The 22,239-nt window shown below is 38.2% G+C and overlaps 1 protein-coding gene across 1 annotated transcript in view; it reads right to left on the bottom strand.

Annotated features, from left to right (window-relative positions):
• The window catches only part of LOC128658019 (uncharacterized), a 403,728-nt gene that overhangs the window by 296,270 nt on the left and 85,219 nt on the right, over window positions 1-22,239 (bottom strand). The window contains exon 5 of the mRNA XM_053712462.1: window positions 9,683-10,729. Coding sequence (XP_053568437.1) covers window positions 9,683-10,729 — 1,047 coding nt within the window. The remainder of the gene's footprint in view (window positions 1-9,682; window positions 10,730-22,239) is intronic.

Here is a 22,239-nt window from a genome sequence, read left to right as displayed (position 1 = left end):
GTTCCCTATTGGCTATGCAATTAATGACAAACTTCCATTTTAACATGTTTTTTATGTATATATTGTTACCAAATGTATTGTTCAGTATTCGCTTTGATTTTGGTCTGAGGAAACGACCAGCAGATTGGTCGAGAAACGCGTTACCCTATCAAGCGTTACATATGCTTCTAATTCAATAAAGCATTGTACTACTTTTTAACAAGATCGGAATTTTGTCGTTGTTTGTTTCTATAAACAAGCGGTATTGGTGGATTGTCCAGAGACTGAATACCTCCCGCAATCCATTAGAGGCTACAGTGATTACCATAAGGATATCGGAGTCCAGTGTACTAGCCACTGTTAAGTGCTAGTCTGTTCATCTGCACTGGTCACAGCACAGTGCCACTCTATCTGGTAAGCGCTTTATCATAAGAGCAGATATCAGCTTACAATACAGATTTACACTATGAGGCGCCCTCTTTTTGTTTTTATTTTCTAACAGCACACAGCACACTCCACACTACGGGATCAAGAGGAGCAGCCCATTCATCACAGATACCATAAACTCTAAATGCTTTTTTGGCTTCTACATTTACCAACAGAGTTACAGTATATTTAATACCCATTAACCGGGTGGACATTGGTATATATACATTTTTTACTTAACTGATTAGCGCGCCTTATTCCCCTCCTGGGATTTTTCTTTTCAATGTATTTTCAGAAATGTCACATTGCATTCCCTTGAAGAAGCTGCCTACCACTCAGGAGCTTGCTTCAATTTTTGCCCGGGAGGTCTTCCGTTTACATGGGTTACCCAAGGAGATAGTGTCAGACCGGGGTAGCCAGTGTTTCTCCAGATTTTGGCTCTCCTTTTGTGTACAAATGGGGATCCAACTTCCTTCTCCTCAGCATATTGCCCTCAATCCAGTGGGGCTGTGGAATGGTCTAATCAAGCTTTGGAACAGTTCCTCCATTGCTATGTCTCAGATCACCACAATAATTGGTCTGAACTGTTACCTTGGGCAGAGTTCGCTCGTAATAGTTCTATTAATGCTTAATCCCATTTATTCCTATTGATGGCGAATGATGGGTTTCAACCATCCTTGTTGCCGAATTCATTTACATCTCAGGGTATTCCGGCTTTGGAGGAGCATTTCCGGCAACTCCATTCTACATGGGTGCAGATTCAGGATTGCCTTCATCGGTCTATGCAGCCCCAAAAATTCCAGGCTGATTGTAGGCGTCTGCCCGTGCCTTCCTACCAGGCTGGTGAGAGGTTTTGGCTATCCTCCCACAACTTGAACCTTTGTGTGCCTTCCAATAAACTGTCTCCCCTTTATGTTGGTCCTTTTCGAATACTCTGACGGGTCAATCCTGTTGCCTACACTCTTGACCTTCCTCCTGCAATGCACATTTAAAATGTTTTTCATGTCTCCCTCTTGAAACCATTGGTTTGTAATCAGTTTACCACTATGTTGCCTCATCCCCGTTTTATCTCTGTTGACAACCATGAAGAATATGAGGTCAGCAGCATTATTGACTCTTGTATGTTCAGGGGCAGCGTACAGTATTTGGTTCACTGGAGGGGTTATGCTCCAGAGGAGCATTCATGAGTTCCCTCCTCTGATCATGCTCCTGCCCTCCTCCCTGCCTTCCAATTCCGTTTGTCCTCCTGTGGGGGAGGGTACTGTCAGGGTTTCACCCTGCTTTGTTTGCTTTTTGCTGCCATTTTACTCACCTCTCTCATTGAATCTGCTGCAGAGTGTGTAACGCTGCTCACTCATCTAGGCGCACTCTTATAGCCAAACTGGTGAACATCATCAGTGTGAGACAGGTTGCAGTCCCAGAATTATGATGTAATCACTTATTATTTAAAGGGCCTCTGTTCAGTATGCTTTTGTTCTTGCATTTGCTCAGACTTCTTTGTGAGTTCCTGTGTTCCAGTTCCTGTGTATTACCTGGTTTGGCTGACATCTCTTCTGGTTCATGATCCCTGGCTTGTTCCGAAATCTGCAGTTCTCTTTTTGCATTTTACATCACAGTCTGATTCCTGGTACCCTGACACCTTGAGCCAGAAGGCCTGGTCTTAGAGGAAGAGGCCAAGGTTGGCAACTGGACATTCGGACAAGGTCCGCATACCAAAACCTGTGAGGCCACGCAGGTGCTATCAGAAACACATAAGATTGTACCATTATTATCTTTGAGATCACTCTTGGAAGTAGAACCAGAGAGAGAAAAATGTAAGCAGGCTGGTAAGGCCAGGGAACTGCTAGAGCATCCATCATTTCCGCATGCGGATCCCTGGACCTGGGAAGTTCCTTGTTCAGAAGTAAAGCCATCAAAACTATTTCTGGAAGGCCCCACATTTAAACAATTTGATAGAACACATCTGGGTGGTTTTTGGGACTTCCGGTAGGAGGGGCTTAGTTGCAGACGCGTGTAGAGAACGCTGTCTGGTTCTGGAGGCCCGAGTTGAAGCCGCGGCATCGAGTGCCTATAGGCGGGTTTGGCATAGCCCGCCCAGGACCCGTAGAAGCTGGAACGGAGATTGGTAACCACCTGAAGCTTGCCTGTTGCAGGTCGGAAGATCTAGGTGGGAGACAACCAACCTTCGGGAGAGACACGCTAGCCGCCAGGACCCACGAAGGGAGTGGTGAGCGGTAATAGCGGCGAAGATCCCTCGGACCACAGATTCCTGCCCCTGGAAAACGGTGACTTGGTTCACCCACTCAGGAAAGGCCCTGGTGGAACCTGAGTATAACATCTACCCTGCCTGTCGACAAGTCTAAATGGTAAAGGAGCACTACAGGAGGAAAGAGTTTGCTGCTCAGAAGAGGCATAGCGATTGAAGCTGCTTTACAATAAGATAAGTAAAAACTTGTTAACTGCTAAAACGGAACCTGCTTGCACCTGTTTCTCGTATTTTTCTTGGAAATTGGATATAGAGAGGGGGGAGGGTCAGGTATATGGCCTCAATTAAATTATAAAGGGGACCCTGCGAGGGTAGGGCCTGATATTGACTATCTTTTCCTACCCCCCCCCCCTCTCTTGACCCACCTTCACTCATCCTGACCCACAGAGAACAAGGGGAGGAAAAAGAGAATAAAGGGAACTTTCTTTTAAAAGCATTACCTAAAGGACTGGGATATAATATTTTCTGGACCTTGAAAGTGGCTTGCTGGGGAATAATTGAGGAAACAAATAAGGAGAAAGAAGAAAGAGCTTATTAATAAACCTATCTCAGAACTCAGGGAGGATTGGTTAAAACATAAGGCCTTTGATGGGTCAAAAGATATCGTTGGAAATAAGTTAAAGAATAGGGTCTTCCTGCCTGGGAACAAAAGTTTATGCAAAGTCTCTGAACAGTTGAACGGAAGTGAAGAACCAGTGATCAGGGGGACTAAAATATACTTACTGGCAAGCATATACACTGAAGGACTGTAAAAGATATATGTATGAAAAGACTCTAAAGGACGTTTCAGTTCTAACATGGAATAGACAGGGGCTAATTTTAGTAATATAAATCCCCCCCAGGGGATATATGAGATTGCAAGAGTGTTAATATGATATCAAATGTCTGGTAAAATTGTGACAACATATAACTTGCATAATTTGTGTGCAGAGGGTAAAATTTAGTATAAATTGTAAAATTTCAAGTTTCCTAAATGAGAAGGATATTGCATATATAGGCTACAAGACACTCTAAGCTGTTTTAACTGGTTAGATATAGGTGTAGTAAATATACTATATTATCTTTATATTATACACACTGTGGGGGGAATATATATTACAAATTGGTTGAGGTAAAATTTAAAAGCATCCCTCCCAGATAGAAGTAAAATTCTGAGAGTATCATCGTAGCTAGGGCTAAAGATCTGATATAGCCTAAGGGGACTTATAGAGACATAACAATACAAATAGGAAATAAATCTGGAGGCTGGATAAGGGGGAGGTAAAATACACTTAGAAATACGTATATTCTAAATATTGATAAATGTAAAATAAGGGGTTAATTTTGCTTTGAAAATCACAGGTTGAACAGAAGTGATGGAAATAAAATAAGAGACACAAAGCAGTGGGGAGAACACAGTTGTATTATAAACATTACATTATAATTGTAATTTTTTTTTCTTTTTGCACAAATAAGGTAAAAAGGGAAATTTTAAGTCCCTTAAACAGCACGTTATATTAAAATATTGAATTAAGGTATTTTAGGACACACACAGAGGACGGATTATCCAGTATTCTTCACTAATTAATATAACTTTTTTTTTTTTTTCTAAATATATATATGGAAAAATATCTAAATAAAAGTAAAACCTCCTCACCAAATATGTCATCCAGAAGTAAGAATCAGGAAAGAAAGGGGAGTAGAATCTCATTAGAACCCCACGGAGGGGCAGTGGAAACAAGTTTTGTTCAGAGTTCGAATAACAAAGAGTTAATTAAACAGCTTGATGCATTATTCACACCTAAGTTTGATCTGATACAAAACAATATATCCTCATTAACACTTGAGATAAAACAGTTTGCAACTAGACTGACTCATGCAGAGCAAAGAATTTCAGACATTGAAGATGGGGCCACCCAGAGGGAACAGGCTTTTCTTAGTATGTCCATTCAGATTGAAAATATGAAAAATAAAATAGAGGATATAGAAAATAGGGCTAGGAAAAATAATTTGCGCCTTATTGGCCTAACAGAAGAAATACAAGAGAAAGATCTTAAAAGATTTGTGGAGGTGGAGCTAATGAGATTGCTAAATATTAGTCTGGAAGAACAGGATATAGTGATTGAACGTATTCACAGAATAGGTATAGAAAGGAACGAAGAGGGGAGGAATAAAGGTAACAGACCAATTATTATGAAACTCCTGAATTTCCAGGGAAAGCTTAAAATTATGAACGCCTATAGAAAAGAACACATCTGGATGGAGAGACCACTCCCTCGGATGCAAAGATTGACGGCTGAGATAATCCGTTTCCTAATTGTCTACACCTGGAATATGAATCGCAGTGATTACACAGGAATTGAATTCCGCCCAAGAAAGTATCTTTTATATCTAGGGGATGGCGAGTTTCCCCTTGGTGATTGACATGCCATTATTGTGATATTATCTGTCTGAAAACTACGAATGTGAGGTTCTCTCTGCAATAGAGGCCAAGCTTGAAGGGCTCTGAAGAGAGAATGGAGTTCCAGTATATTGATTGGTAACTTTGCCTCTCGAGGATTCCAAACTCCTTTTGCTGTCAGAGACCCCCAGACATCTTCCCAACCTGTAAGACTTGCATCTGTGGTGATCACAGATGCAACCACCTATGCAATATTTCCAAGATTTGCTCTTTTCTGAGTGCTAACACCATAAAGCAAATAATCCACTCCCTTGTTATTTCCCAACTTGACTACTGCAATAACCTACTTACGGGCCTTCCTCTTTACCACCTCTCCCCCCTTCAATCGATCATAAATGCCTCTGCCAGGCTAATCCACCTTTCCCATTGCTCTGTATCTGCTGCACCTCTCTGCGAGTCCCTTGATTGTCTCCCCATTCACAGCAGAATTAAATTAAAAATTCTCACCCTTACATACAAAGCTCTCACCGACACCGCTCCCCTCTACCTATTCTCTATAATAAACAAGTATACTCCAGCCCACCCACTAAGATTCAACAATGACCTGCTTCTTGTATCTTCTACTATCACCTCTACCCATGCTAGACTGCAGGACTTCTGTCATGCAGCACCTACCCTCTGGAACACACTCCCTCGTGCTGTCAGGCTTTGCCCTAATCTTTCTTCCTTTAAATGCTCACTGAAGAATTTTGTTTGTTCAGAGAAGCCTACCACCAAACTCAATAATAAGTTAATTTCACTTACCTGACAACATTTCCCTCATCTAACTCTGCTTTAACATCATTCTCAATCTTGCAGTCCTCACCTCCTGTTTTCTCAACCTCTTACCCTTCCCACAGGAATAAGGCCCTCAGTTCCTCCTGTATGTGTTTGTAAATTTTGTCTTGTCTCTTACAAGTTTTATATCATTGTTTTATTTAAATGTATTGTACCAATGGACAGCGCTGCGGAATATGTTGGCACTTCATAAATAAAGTAAAATAATAAATAATCACAGACAAGGTAGGATGAGCAAAGTAGGCTCCTTAAAGAATAAAAAGGTGGTTTAACCCCAAAGTCAGAGAGAGTTGAGTATTGGGATTTAAGAATATCAGTTGTGATATCCGAGTGTAATCCCTGCATGCAAAGCTGTAGAGGTCTCGTATGAAAAGAGCAAAGTGGATCGCGTCCAATGCAGCAATCATGAGACCTAAAACTTCCATACACATAGCCACTAAAGGAAATGATAGAGACTAAAGGTTTAGACAAGCTAAAACCAGTTGTATTCATATCTTGTCTGCCAGAGTTAGAGCCATGGACACTGAATCTATCTGGAAACCTAAAAAGGTGACCCTTGTCTGAGGAATCAAGAAACCCTTTGGTAAATTGATCGTCCAACCATGTCTTTGAAGAAACAACATTTGTTTTGTGTGAGATTCTGCTAAATGAAAAGATTGAGCTAGTATGAAGATATTGTCTAAATAAATAAACCTCAATACCCTGCTCTCTGATTACAGATAGAAGTGCACCGAGAACATTTGAGAATATTCTCTGACCTGTTGCTAGGCCAAATGGAAGAGCAACAAATTAATAATGCTTGTTTAGAAAAGAGAATCTCAGAAAACAATAGCGATCTGGGTTGATTGGGATGTGAAGGTAAGCATCCTGTAAATCTATTGTGGACATAAAGTAACCTTGCTGAACAAAGGCAGAATCATTATCTTGAAATTTGAGACTCTTACAAATCAATTTAAAGTTTTCAGATCCAAAATTGGTCTGAAAGAATTTTCATTCTTTGGGACAATGAAAAGATTTGAATAAAAACTCAACCCTTGCTCCTAAAGCAGAACTGAGACCATTAACGCCAAGCATTCTAGATCTGAAACATATTTCAGAAATGCCTGAGCATTTAAAGGGTGTTTTGGAACATGGGTTAGAAAAAATCTTCCCATGGGAGGTCTTATTCTGAATCTTATTTGATACCCCTGAGAAATAATTTTCTGGAACCACAGATTTTGAAATGATTCTGCCCAAGATTCTTGAAAGTGCTTTAGTCTGCCCCCCCACTAGAACTGGATTGGGGCCACACCTTTAAGCTGGCTTAGGGGCCGGATTTGGTTTCTTATATTGTTTGGATTTATTCCAATTCAGAGAGGGACTCCAATTAGAGCCAGAGGCTTTAGAGGAGGGAGCAGTTTTCTGTCCTCTAATCTGATGAAAGGCGCAAAAACGATTGGAAGTTTTACATTTTCCCTTAGATTTCTTGTCTTGGGGAAGAAAAACTCCCTTTTTCCCCAGTAATAGTGGAAACAATAAAGTCCAATGTAGAACCAAACTGGTTCTTACATTGAAACGGTCTGAGAACCCCTCTCACTTAAGAATCAAATGGATCATGGACTCTCACCACCTGTATAAAAGGAATTATATTTTTATTATAATTTCAACACACAAAATTATTGAGCGTTTTCCCTCAAATGTAGTCAAAACATTTATGGATTTATAAATATATTAGGCAACATTTCTAAAATAAAAAACTGTTCAAAAGTAAAATAAATATATATATGTATCATTAAAATTATGGGGGAGATAAAAAACTGAAATTAAAATCCTCCATGTCTCAAAATTAAATCAATGTAAATATTTGCATAGGAAATTAGCACATCTAGGCAAGATTCCCCGCTTGCTTTTTCCCAGAAATAATTCATATACAATGTTACCAATGCACAAGAGAATTCTGGGTAAGATATGCAAATTAGATATGCAAATTCTGTTTTTTTGCTTCAAATACTGTTTTGACACAGCGATCCTTTTAACAGGATTATTGCAGCAAACCAGAAATCACTCACTAGACAGCCTGTTTCGTTCTTTTTGGAACTCATCAGTAGGAGATAGATTTCTGGTTGCTGCATTGTTAAAGCTACTTTCAAGGTTAAACCAAAATTCATTAAAATTATGGGGGGAGCACTAATGCAGCAACCAGAAATCTATCTCCTACTGATGAGTTCCAAAAAGAACAAAACAGGCTGTCTAGTGAGTGATTTCTGGTTTGCTGCAATAATCCTGTTAAAAGGATCGCTGTGTTAAAACAGTATTTGAAGCAAAAAACTGAGAATTTGCATATCTAATTTGCATATCTTACCCAGAATTCTCTTGTGTATTGGTAGCATTGTATATGAATTATTTCTGGGAAAAAGCAAGCGGGGAATCTTGCCTAGATGTGCTAATTTCCTATGCAAATATTTACATTGATTATATATATATATATATATATATATATATATATATGTTATATTTCAGCTTAATGCATTTTATGCAGCTAGGGGACAATCCTAAACCAGACAAGGGCTTTTGGAAGGCTCTTGCACTTTTGATATTAATGAGAGTGCTTTCTCTCCCATATGCATTTTCTGATGCGCAATAAGTTGTAACAAAACTTTTCTCTCATTCAGAGCATGGAAATCCATTCTCTCCTGTATGACATTTTTGATGAGTAACCACATTTCTTTTGCTGGTAAAACATTTTCAACATTCAGAACATGAAATGCTTTCTTTCCTGTATGCATTTTCTCATGTCTAATAAGACATAAACACTTCCCACATTCTGAGCATGAAAATTCTCTCTCTCCAGCAAGAATTGTGTGAATTATAAGAATATATAAGAATTATATTGGATTTGGAAGTTAAAAACAAGAGTACTGATTCAGGACTCAATAAAGAATGGGATATAAGTTATTTTGTAGATTAAAGTGATCTGATTTCAAAAGTGAACAAGTTGCTCTTATTTCCAACAGTTTAAGTTTGTTATTGTCTGTATGAGTTAATTTCCATATTACATACTTATATACATCCCTAGTATTAGATATTATGTAGATTAGGATTATACCAAGGGAGTAAAGGGTTATCTGTACTTGTACGAGTGTATATTCATTTGAAAATAGGTTTGTGTTTTAATCCAGTGTGAGCAATATTAATTACACCATCATTATTTTGCATTACAAGATCATGCCACGAATGTGAGAGCATACACACTTTATATAACATTAAATACGGGTGACGCAAATTTATGATTTTTTTCAACTCCAGTTAAGACCATATTTCTCTTAAAATCCAGATATTGAGATCCAAAAATTTGGGTCAATGATTATATTATATTTAATGTTGTGATAAATTTGCGGTATGGTAGCTGTTCACTGTTTGAGTACCCATTAACTGTGAGATTTTCAACTTTAACCTTCAACCTGTAACCATCAATCTTTCTGTGACTAGCACTTAACTATCTATAAGGTGCTTTATGATTTTATTTGAGACTTAATAACATTTAATTTGTCAATATATATAAATACAAGTTTGTTTTAATGTTGACATTGTTTATGTATTTTTAACATGTAACTGTATCTCTGTAAGTATGGTGGCCATCTCCATGGTACCGCTGTATGACTGGTGATTGGATGCGATCACCATATAAGGCAGAGTCAGTGTATGTGGGGTTATCCTATGACTAAGTGCTGCACAGCGCGAAAGGCGTAAGGAATCCTCCCCTGAGTCCATGTTCTGTACATTGAGTGTTGGTTTTAACCTGTTCCATTAAAGACTGTTTGTTTTATCACATTTGGATTCATGAAGTGCTGCCTTTTTCTTCTTATGAATTCTCTGATGTCTAATAAGATCTGATTTCTCAGTAAAACACTTCCCACATTCAGAACATGAAAATGCTTTCTCCCCTGTATGAATTTTCTCATGTCTAATAAGATTTGTTTTCTCAGTAAAACACTTCCCACATTCAGAACACGAAAATGCTTTCTCTCCTGTATGAATTTTCTGATGTGTAATAAGAGCTGATTTATGAGCAAAACACTTCCCACATTCAGAACATGAAAATGCTTTCTCTCCTGTATGCATTTTCTGATGTTTAATAAGAGCTGATTTATGAGCAAAACACTTCCCACATTCAGAACATGAAAATGCTTTCTCTCCTGTATGGGTTTTCTGATGTATAAGAAGAGTTGATTTCTCAGTAAAACACTTACCACATTCAGAACATGAAAATGCTTTCTCTCCTGTATGAATTTTCTGATGTGTAATAAGAGCTGATTTCTGAGTAAAACACTTCCCACATTCAGAACATGAAAATGCTTTCTCTCCTGTATGAATTTTCTGATGTGTAATAAGAGTTGATTTCCTAATAAAACACTTCCCACATTCAGAACATGAAAATGCTTTGTCTCCTGTATGAATTTTCTGATGTGTAATAAAAGTTGATTTCAGAGAAAAACACTTGCCACATTCAGAACATGAAAATGCTTTCTCTCCTGTATGAATTTTCTGATGTGTAATAAGAGTTGATTTCTGAGCAAAACACTTCCCACATTCAGCACATGAAAATGTTTTCTCTCCTGTATGAATTCTCTGATGTGTAATAAGAGCTGATTTCCGTGCAAAACACTTCCCACATTCAGAACATGAAAATGCTTTCTCTCTTGTATGAATTTCCTGATGTCTATTAAGATCTGATTTCCTGGTAAAAAAAATCCCATATTCAGAAAATACATTTTTCACGTTGCTTCTTTGATTTTGAACAAGATTGAAACAACTAACTGTATTTTCACCATAGCTAGGATTACTGCACTTCGTAAATTCACCTGTTGATAAGAAATACAATGGGAATGTTAGTTATTAATGATATAATTATTATATTTTGAGGACATTTCAACTGTTATGAATACTGTAGGCACCCCTACAGTTTTCCCTAGCTTCAGGCAGGCACCCCTACAGTTTTCCCTAGCTTCATGCTAATGCTTAAGGGAGATTTACTAAACATTAAAGAATATTTTGTATTTTATAGTAAACATTAAAAAAAATAATGTAACAAATATTTTCTTAGAAGATTTAAGATCTAAATATTGTACAGATGTAGCAAAAACACATATACATCACTTATACAAAATCTCTAATAATAGAAAAAAATCAACTAAATGCTATATAGCAATTAAGAAATAAAACACATTTTGTCTACTCTACCTTAATTTTACTAAATATGTTTAAAATATGTTTCGTTTAACCTTTAAATATCTAATTAAAGTTATGATAAACTCTCCCCTTTTTTAAAAAAAAATACTGAATGTTAATATTTTAGATTGAGTTTCATTTATCAGTTGTAATGAAAATGCCCTCAGTTGTAATGAGGACCGCGCACGTCGCAATAATGTTATGATAATAGGCCTATCAGAGATTGATACGTTTCAAGATATATTAACATTTGCCAGTTCTGTTCTTTCAGAACTATTAGGTCTCCAAACAGATAAACCGCTAATTATAGAACAAGCACATAGAGTAGGCCCAATGCACATGAGTAAAGAAGGGAATCCTAGACCTAGAACAATAATAATTAAACTACTAAATTTCCAGGACAAAGTTAAACTTCTTAGATGTTACAGAAAAAAAATACCCATTTATGATAGATCAACACAAGATTTTATTATTTTCAGATTTTTCAGCAGAAACCCTTATTAAACGTAGAGAAATGTCTCATTATTGTTCAAAATTAATAAATGCAAGGTATGACGCAAGGTTAATGTATCCAGCAAAAATTTCATTAACAGTTAATGGTGAACTGAAAGTTCTAAAAGATGCAAAAGAAGCACAAACTTTTTTGGAAGAAAACAGGATTAAATAATGTACTAGAGATCCAATTATTAGAGAGGTTATGGTTAAAACAATCAATGTGTGAATTATATATCTACAGGAATGTAAGTTCTAATGTTTTTAGATGGGTGGCGGGGGTATTTGTTTTATTTTTTTATTATTTTATTTTCTCCCTTCTCCTCCCCCCCCCATCTTAATACATGGCTTGTTGTGATATAAAACTACTATCCTGGAATGTAGGAGGTATCACCTCGCCAATTAAACGGAAATCTATTTTAAGACAAACAGGGAAACTCAACCCAGGCATAGTCTTTTTACAAGAACCCCATCTTAAAGCTCCAGAAATATCCAAATTAAAGATCCAATGGGTTGGCAAAGTGATAGTGACCCTTTGTGGGAAAAGGAAGAGAGATGTGACCATCCTATTAAACAAGAAATTAGCGTAGAATATTTTACACAATGAGGGAGACCCCGAAGGGAGATTCCAAATAATAAAAATTGAAATGAATAATTCATCACTAATTTTATGTAATGTTTATGGCCCTCACTAGACAAGGAATTCTGGGACAATCTCAGTTTAAAACTATTAAAATACACAGAGGAAAACGTAATTATAGCGGGGGACTGTAACAAGGCTCCTGATTCCAAGTTAGATAGGTATGACGGGGGATCTTAGAACAGAAGGAGTAAAGAAGCTAAGATATTCCGAAGTTTCTGTAATTTATTAGCTGTTAAAGATATATGGCGCATACTTAAATGTAAGAAAGGACCCCAATAATTTTTCTAATTCCCCCACAAACAGCTTCTCCACAATATCAAATTTAAAAATTGGCTTCAGGCCAAGTGGTTTGAGTTTTACAACTTTAATAAGGCCTATATAAATAAACTAGAATTTTTTTGGGAGACTGCAAAATGCTTTTTAAGAGCGGAAATTAAAGCTTTCATGTGCAAGTGGAAACGGAAGAATAAATACAGGGAATTCAAGTTAGCCAATGGCCTTAAAGACTATATTGTAACACCAAATAAACAAAATTGGGATAAATATACTAAGGCGAAGATAGAAAGAGACATATTTTTAAAACAAAAAAAAACAGCCAATGTGAGATGAGCCAAGGATAGGAGTGCAGAGACTTCTTCCTCTGTTACAGGTGGGAAGTAGCATAGATTTTTGTTAATAGCAGGGGTGGATAGGATTGCTGGGTTTGAGGGGTGTGAGGTGCAGATCTCTTTTCTAATGGTGTCAATTTTATTTTTGAAGTGATCAGCAATAATTTGAGTAGTGAGGTTGGTAGGTGCAGATCTCTTTTCTAATGGTGTCAATTTTATTTTTGAAGTGATCAGCAATAATTTGAGTAGTGAGGTTGGTAGTGGGCAGGGGGGCAGGCAGATGTAGAATGGAGTTAAAGGATGAGAACAGCTTTCTGGGGTTGGATGCGTGAGATGACACAAGGGAGGAGAAATAGACTTGTTTGGCCAGGCTGAGCGCAGAGTAGTAGGACTTAAGGGTGAATTTATAATGCTGGAAATCAGCACAGGTGTGTGATTTCCTCCACTGCCGTTCAGCAGCCCGTGAGCATCGCTGAATATATCTGGTCTTTTTAGTGTGCCACGGTTGCCATTGAGTGATTGATGCACGTCGAAGAGTGGAGGGTGCAGTTTTGTCAAGTGTTAATTTTAGTGCCAAATTATACTGTAGAGTCACGAGGTTTGGACAAGAGAGGGATGAAATGTAAGAGGGCAGAGTCTGTGAGATCCAAGTCATTTAAATTCCTGTGAGGGGGCTTGAAAAGATGTTGCAGGTAGAGTAAAAGAGAAAGTTAGTAGATGGTGGTAAGAGAGAGGAAAGGGGAGGTTAAGGGAGTTGGAAACAGCACCGAGATTTGTGAAGACCAGGTCTATGGAGTTGGCTTCATAGTGTGTTTGAGATGTTGTCCATTGGGACAGGCCTAAAGAGGTGGTAAGGGATAGAAGTTTAGAGGCAGCAGGCATGTTAGGATTATCAAGGGGTATGTTGAAGTCCCCTAAGATGAGAGAAGGGACATTACAAGAGAGAAAATGTGGAAGCCAGGCATCAAAATGGTCCAGAAATGGTGATGCTGGGCCAGGGGGCCGATAGATAGCTGCAACACAAAGAGCTATAGGGGAGAAGAGGTGGATAGTGTGAACTTCAAAAGATGAGAAGGAAAGAGAGGGGGGTAAAGGAATGCTGTGAAAGGTACTGTGTGGAGACAACAGAATTCCTACTCCTCCTCCTTGCTAGTCTCCAGGCCTGGGAGTGTGACTGAAATGCAGGCCACCATAGGACAGAGAGGCTACAGCAGTTGTGTTAGAGGAGGAAAGCCAAGTTTCAGTGAGGGCTAACAGGTTAAGTGAATGTGAAATAAATAGGTTGTGAATAGATGTAAGCTTATTGCATACCGAGCGTGCATTCCAAAGGGCACACGAGAATTGGGGTGTACTAATAGAGGTGCCGTTAATGAGGTTTAGACGGTTACGTGGGCAAGGTGTATGAGGTGTTAATTGGGGTAGTGATCTGAGGGAAGCAGAGGGTGGACCTGGGTTAGGTAAGACATCCCCAGCTGCAAGAAGAAGAAAGATGGTGAGTGAAAGGAGTTGAGAATGTGGCTGGCTGAGGGATGTGAGATAGAAATAGAGTTCATGTGTGTTGTAGAGGGGGGAAGGTAGAAGAGAAGGAGAAATATGAATGTTCTGTGTGCTGTTTGTGAAAGGAAGAGCTGTGACTTTAAGGAGAAGGGAGTAAAAGGTTAATAAAGATATTAGAAAGTGTAGCATGTTTGCATTTAATTTTGGAAATTTGAAAGTACTTATCTCTGTTGTCCACTCCTTTGCATAACTCTGTTGTTATAACTCCCTCTACACTTATGAACTAGCACACTTAGAGAACTGCAAACATGCAATACTGCACTGATCTAACAAGCTAAACTTGATTGTAACAAGCTGGGGATATTCAATTTAAAGGTAATAACAGTCACATGCTTCTAATTAGCAAAGGTCATAAATTAGAGCAGGATCAAACAAGGCATAAGCAAACATTGCAGATGGCACCTTTCTTATCAATCTGGAAGACAGAGAAAAGAAAGTTATTTTTTTAAGGTAATAGAGACATACCAGAGATACAGATTTGTAGGGGGAATAAGCAGTTATAATATGTGATGCAGGGTTAAAATATGTGAAGCAGGGTTAAAATGGAGTCCTTATGCACATACCAGAGATAAAGATTTGTAGGGGAATATGCAGTTATATTATGTGAAGCAGGGTTAAAATATGTGAAGCAGGGTTAAAATGGAGTCCTTATGCACATACCAGAGATAAAGATTTGTAGGGGAATATGCAGTTATATTATGTGAAGCAGGGTTAAAATATGTGAAGCGGGGTTAAAATGGAGTCCTTATGCACATACCAGAGATAAAGATTTGTAGGGGAATATGCAGTTATAGTATGTGAAGCAGGGTTAAAATATGTGAAGCAGGGTTAAAATGGAGTCCTTATGCACATACTTGGTGAGAGAGGAGAGACAGCAGTGTAAGCAGGCTTAAAAGTTCCAATTATGTTCCAATTATATGTCAGTCGCTGTTCTATATTATTAATATCCATATATAATAAATATAATAACTCTGTTGTTACAACTCTCTCTACACTTATGAACTAGCACACTTACAGAACTGCACACATGAAATACTGCACTAATCTAACAAGCTAAGCTAATTTTAATGTTTAATTTTAAGTTTAATGAATATTATCAGGAAAATAAAGAATGTTCCCATATTTTGCAGCCTCGAATATTGCACTGATCTTAAAAAAAGATAAAGATCCAGAAAACCCCACTTCTTTCCGACCTATATCGTTACTTAATGTAGATTATAAAATGTTATCACTTATTTTATCTAAGAGATTGCAAAATTGCCTAGATGTTTTAATCCATCAAGATCAGGTAGGTTTTATGGCAGGCCAAAGCTCAGTTAAAAACGTACGTAAAATCACATTGGATTCTGGATTGGTTCTGGAATAAATCTAAACCTAAGAAGTCACACCAAAAAAAATGACTTAGCACTTCTTACAGTCGACGCCGAGAAGGTGTTCGACTCGATAATCTGGGACCACTTGTTCACTCCCATATATAAATTTGGGCAATTTAAGCAGTTTGTCCACACCATTTACAAGAATCATTTCTCTTTTTTAATTATTAATGGTGAAATATCAGAAAGGTTCAAATTAAACAGAGGTACTAGACAAGGGTGTCCTCTCTCACGACTCCTTTTTAATCTTTTATTGGAGCCTCTGGCAATTTTCTTAAGACAGGAACTGAAAGGGATTTATCTAGGAAAAAACATTCTGACTCTGCTACTATATGTGGATGATCTCCTTATCTTTCTTAGCAATACCTCATAGAGTATTCCCCAATTAATTTATATTATAGATAATTATAGTTCTATTTCAGGATACAAAATTAATTCAGAGAACAGACCAGATACTTTTCACATTTATTATTTATCTTATCCCCAGTAATTGATGATATCGTGTTCAGAATTGTAACCTTTTGGTATTTGTGTCTTAAGCTTAAAAATTGAATAGACTTCTTGTCTCTTTAAGATATTAAGTTTATTTCCTCCTCTTGGGTGCTTGTTTATCTGTTCGATGGCATTCCATCTAAAGGTTTTTAGACTTTGATTGTGCTCATCTATAAAATGCTTTGCTAAAGCTGAGCAAGCATTATTGTTCTCAATATAGGACATGTGTTCTCTTATATGTGTTCTGACATCTCTTGTTGTCATGCCAATATATTGCCCCTTATGTTCAATGCATTCAATTAAATAGACCATATATTCTGATGAACAGTTGATACATCCCCTCACATTAAACTCCTCATTTGTAATGTGTGAAGAAAAGGTTTTTGTAATGTTTATGTGACTACACGCTGCCACATCTATATGTACCAAATGTAGAGAGCCAGGTGCTCTTAGATCTCTGTTTGTTATTTTTTAACCTACTGGGAGATAAAATATTTCCCAGTGTTCTTCCTCTTGAATAAACAAACTTGAAACCCTTCTCAATGGTACCCTTAAAGGGACACTGAACCCAAATTTTTTCTTTCGTGATTCAGATAGAGCATGCAATTTTAAGCAACCTTCTAATTTACTCCTATTATCAATTTTTCTTTGTTTTCTTGCTATCTTTATTTGAAAAAGAAGGCATCTAAGCTTTTTGGGGGGTTCAGAACTCTGGACAGCACTTTTTTATTGGTGGATGAATTTATCCACTAATCAGCAAGGACAACCCAGGTTGTTCACCAAAAATGGTCCAGCATCTAAACTTACATTCTTGCATTTCAAATAAAGATACCAAGAGAATGAAGAAAATTTGATAATAGGAGTAAATCAGAAAGTTGCTTAAAATTTCATGCTCTATCTGAATCATGAAAGAAAAAAATTGGGTACAGTGTCCCTTTAAGTTCTATATCCCCATATACTATAGGTAGATATTTTTTAATTATTTCATAGATGTCATAGAACTGATTTGAGTAATTGGTCACAAAGGTGGGTCTATTATCCCTTTTTACTTTATTCTTAGGTCTTAAGAGGTCTGATCTTTTTAATGTATTTACTTCTTTGCTTATACATTTAATGAGTGTATCTGAGTAGCCTCTTTCAGTCATTCTCTGTGTTAACTCTTTTTTTGTTTTCAAATAATCTGCATCCCCAGAGCAGTTCCGTTTAACCCTCATTAGTTGGCCTTTAATAATGACCTTAAGTACATGTTTAGAGTGACTGCTGGATGCATGCAATAAAGCATTTCCCGCTATGGGTTTTCGATATAAATCAGAGGCGACCGTTTTTGTTGTCTGATCTCCTCTAAGCTGTATATCTAAGTAGTTTACTTTGTTCTTATACCAATCTTTTGAAAACTTCAATCCACCTTTGTTCCTATTTAGATATGTTAAGAACAATTCTGTCCCTTCTTTGTCTCCATCCCATACTAGGATGAGATCGTCGATGAACCTTTTATAGACTATTATAGAGCCTTTAAAGGGATTGCCATTTCCAAAGATCAGGGAATCTTCTAGCCAACCCATGAACAGGTTGGCATATGAGGGCGCAAATTTGGCCCCCATAGCCGTACCCTGAACCTGGAGATAGCAATCCCCCTCAAACTCAAAGCTGTTATGTTCGAGCAAAAATGTTATTGCTCTGATAACATACTTAATGAAAAAGGTATCAAATTTTGTATTAGTCTGCAAACAGTGTTCTACTGCTAGGAGACCCAAATCGTGAGGGATAGACGAATATAACAAAACCACATCAATAGTCAGCCAGCTATACGTGTCCACCCAGTCAAAATTCTCAAAAATATTGAGGACATGTGCTGTATCCTTTAGATAGCTCGGCAGACTAGATACCAGTGGTTGCAGTATATTGTCTATCCACTCAGACAGTGGTTCTAGAACAGAACCCAGGCCTGAGACGATAGGCCTCCCTTTCAAATCCTGGATCACTTTGTGGGTTTTGGGTAAATGATAAAAAACTGGTGTCCTAGGATGTTCTACATAGAGGTTGTCAAAAGTTTTTCTATTTATAAAACCCTCCTCTACACCCTCATCTAGTAGGGACCAAGGTTTTCTCTGTATTGCAGTTATAGGGTTAAAGGACAATGATCTATATCTCCTAGCTGTCTTTTGGCTTCAGATACATACCAGGATCTGTCACATACTACAATACTATTACCCCTATCTGACAATTTAATCACAATTGCTTCATTTTGCTCTAATTTTTCAACTGCCTCTTTTTCTTTTTTAACAATTTATATTGTTGTCCAATCAGTGTTAGCTACAACAAAAGTGCCATATGGGGAGAACACTGATTGGACAACAATTAAAACTGTTAGCTCATAGAAAAATTTACTTTTGACGTGGTCGTCAGAGCGCAGGGTATTTGAATGTTATATCTGTATTAAAATGTAAGTTACAGTGCAACTTCATTACAACTGATAAATTAAATTCCATCTAAAATATCACTATAATTCTGGATCTGATTTTAAAAAGGAAATTTATGCTTACCTGATAAATTTATTTATTTTACGATATGACAAGTCCACGGATTTTATCCCTACTTATGGGATATCGCCTCCTGGTCAGCAGGAGGAGGCAAAGAGCACCAAAGCAGAGCTGTATATATAGCTCCTCCCTTCCCTCCCACTCCAGTCATTTGACTGAAGTTAGGAAGAGAAAGGAAAAGCCAAGGTGCAGAGGTGACTGAAGTTTAACAAAAATAAAGACCTGTCCTAAAAAAATGACAGGGTGGGCCGTGGACTCGTCATATCGTAAAATAAATTAATTTATCAGGTAAGCATAAATTTCCTTTTCTTTTACAAGATATGACGAGTCCACGGATTTCATCGTTACTTATGTGATACAATACCAAAGCTATAGGACACGGATGAAAGAACTTTTCTCCCAAAAACAGCCTCGGACGAGGCAAAAGTGTCAAATTTGGAAAATTTGGAAAAAGTGTGAAAAGACGACCAAGTTGCAGCCTTGCAAATCTGTTCAACAGAAGCATCATTTTTAAATGCCCATGAGGAAGCCACAGCCCTAGTAGAATGAGCCGTAATTCTTTCAGGAGGCTGCTGTCCAGCAGTTTCATAAGCCAAACGGATGATACTCTTCAGCCAAAAAGAAAGAGGTAGCCGTAGCTTTCTGGCCCCTACATTTTCCAGAAAAAACAACAAATAATGAAGATGATTGACGAAAATCTTTAGTCGCCTGCAAGTAAAACTTCAGGGCACGGACCACGTCCAAGTTATGTAACAGATGCTCCTTCTTAGAAGAAGGATTAGGACACAAGGAAGGAACAACAATTTCCTGATTAATATTCTTATTAGAAACAACCTTAGGCCTAGATTTGGAGTTTGGCGGTAGATGGGCTGTTAACGCTACGCAGGCTTTTTTCTGGCCGCACCATAAAATTAACTCTGGTATCGAGAGTTAAAAAAAATGCTGCGTTAGGCTCCAAAAAAGGAGCGTAGAGCATTTTTACCGCAAATGCAACTCTCGATACCGGAGTTGCTTACGGACGCGGCCAGCCTCAAAAACGTGCTCGTGCACGATTCTCCCATAGGAAACAATGGGGCTGTTTGAGCTGAAAAAAAACCTAACACCTGCAAAAAAGCAGCGTTCAGCTCCTAACGTAGCCCCATTGTTTCCTATGGGGAAACACTTCCTACGTCTGCACCTAACACTCTAACATGTACCCCGAGTCTAAACACCCCTAACCTTACACTTATTAACCCCTAATCTGCCGCCCCCGATATCGCTGACCCCTGCATTATATTATTAACCCCTAATCTTCCGCTCCGTAAACCGCTGCAACTTACATTATCCCTATGTACCCCTAATCTGCTGCCCCTAACACCGCCGACCCCTATATTATATTTATTAACCCCTAACCTGCCCCCCACAACGTCGCCGCCAGCTACTTACAATAATTAACCCCTAATCTGCCGACCGCAAAGCGCCGCCACCTACGTTATCCTTATGTACCCCTAATCTGCTGCCCCTAACACCGCCGACCCCTATATTATATTTATTAACCCCTAATCTGCCCCCCTCAACGTCGCCGACACCTGCCTACACTTATTAACCCCTAATCTGCCGAGCGGACCTGAGCGCTACTATAATAAAGTTATTAACCCCTAATCCGCCTCACTAACCCTATCATAAATAGTATTAACCCCTAATCTGCCCTCCCTAACATCGCCGACACCTAACTTCAATTATTAACCCCTAATCTGCCGACCGGAGCTCACCGCTATTCTAATAAATGTATTAACCCCTAAAGCTAAGTCTAACCCTAATACTAACACCCCCCTAAATTAAATATAATTTAAATCTAACGAAATTAATTATCTCTTATTAAATAAATTATTCCTATTTAAAGCTAAATACTTACCTGTAAAATTAATCCTAATATAGCTACACTATAAATTATAATTATATTGTAGCTATTTTAGGATTTATATTTATTTTACAGGTAACTTTGTATTTATTTTAACCAGGTACAATAGCTATTAAATAGTTAAGAACTATTTAATAGTTACCTAGTTAAAATAATAACAAAATTACCTGTAAAATAAGTCCTAACCTAAGTTATAATTAAACCTAACACTACCCTATCAATAAATTAATTAAATAAAATACCTACAATTACCTACAATAAAACCTAACACTACACTATCAATAAATAAATTAAATACAATTTCTACAAATAACTACAATTACATAAACTAACTAAAGTACAAAAAATAAAAAAGAACTAAGTTACAAAAAATAAAAAAATATTTACAAACATAAGAAAAATATTACAACAATTTTAAACTAATTACACCTACTCTAAGCCCCCTAATAAAATAACAAAGACCCCCAAAATAAAAAAATGCCCTACCCTATTCTAAATTAATAAATTTAAAAGCTCTTTTACCTTACCAGCCCTGAACAGGGCCCTTTGCGGGGCATGCCCCAAGAAATTCAGCTCTTTTGCCTGTAAAAAAAACCATACAATACCCCCCCCCAACATTACAACCCACCACCCACATACCCCTAATCTAACCCAAACCCCCCTTAAATAAACCTAACACTAAGCCCCTGAAGATCATCCTACCTTGTCTTCACCATACCAGGTTCACCGATCGGTCCAGAAGAGCTCCTCCGATGTCCTGATCCAAGCCCAAGCGGGGGGCTGAAGAGGTCCATGATCCGGCTGAAGTCTTCATCCAAGCGGGCCAGAAGAGGTCTTCCATCCGATTGAAGTCTTCATCCAAGCGGCATCCATCCGGAGCGAAGCGGCAGCATCCTGAAGACCTCCACCGCGGAACATCCATCCTGGCCGACGACTGAACGACGAATGAAGGTTCCTTTAAATGACGTCACCCAAGATGGCGTCCCTCGAATTCCGATTGGCTGATAGGATTCTATCAGCCAATCGGAATTAAGGTAGGAATATTCTGATTGGCTGATGGAATCAGCCAATCAGAATCAAGTTCAATCCGATTGGCTGATCCAATCAGCCAATCAGATAGAGCTCGCATTCTATTGGCTGATCGGAACAGCCCTTGGATTCGCACCAATAAAGATATTTGCGCCATATCTTATGGTAAATTTTTCTAGTAACAGGCTTACGTGCCTGAATCAAGGTATCAATGACCGAATCAGAGAACCCTAGCTTAGATAAAATCAAGCGTTCAATCTCCAAGCAGTCAGCTGCAGAGAAACTAGATTCGGATGATGGAAGGGTCCCTGAATGAGAAGGTCCTGCCTCAGTGGAAGTTTCCACGGTGGAAGAGAGGACATGTCCACCAGATCGGCATACCAAGTCCTGCGAGGCCACGCAGGAGCAATGAGTATCACTGACGCCCTCTCCTGCTTGATCTGAGCAATCACCCGGGGAAGGAGAGCAAACGGTGGAAACATATAAGATAGGTTGAATGACCAAGGCAC

The sequence above is a fragment of the Bombina bombina genome, chromosome 4 (genome assembly GCF_027579735.1).
Source record: "Bombina bombina isolate aBomBom1 chromosome 4, aBomBom1.pri, whole genome shotgun sequence".
NCBI classification, from domain to species: Eukaryota; Metazoa; Chordata; class Amphibia; order Anura; family Bombinatoridae; genus Bombina; species Bombina bombina.
Note: the sequence above shows the minus strand (reverse complement) of the source record. Positions and strands in the feature narration are given on the sequence as shown.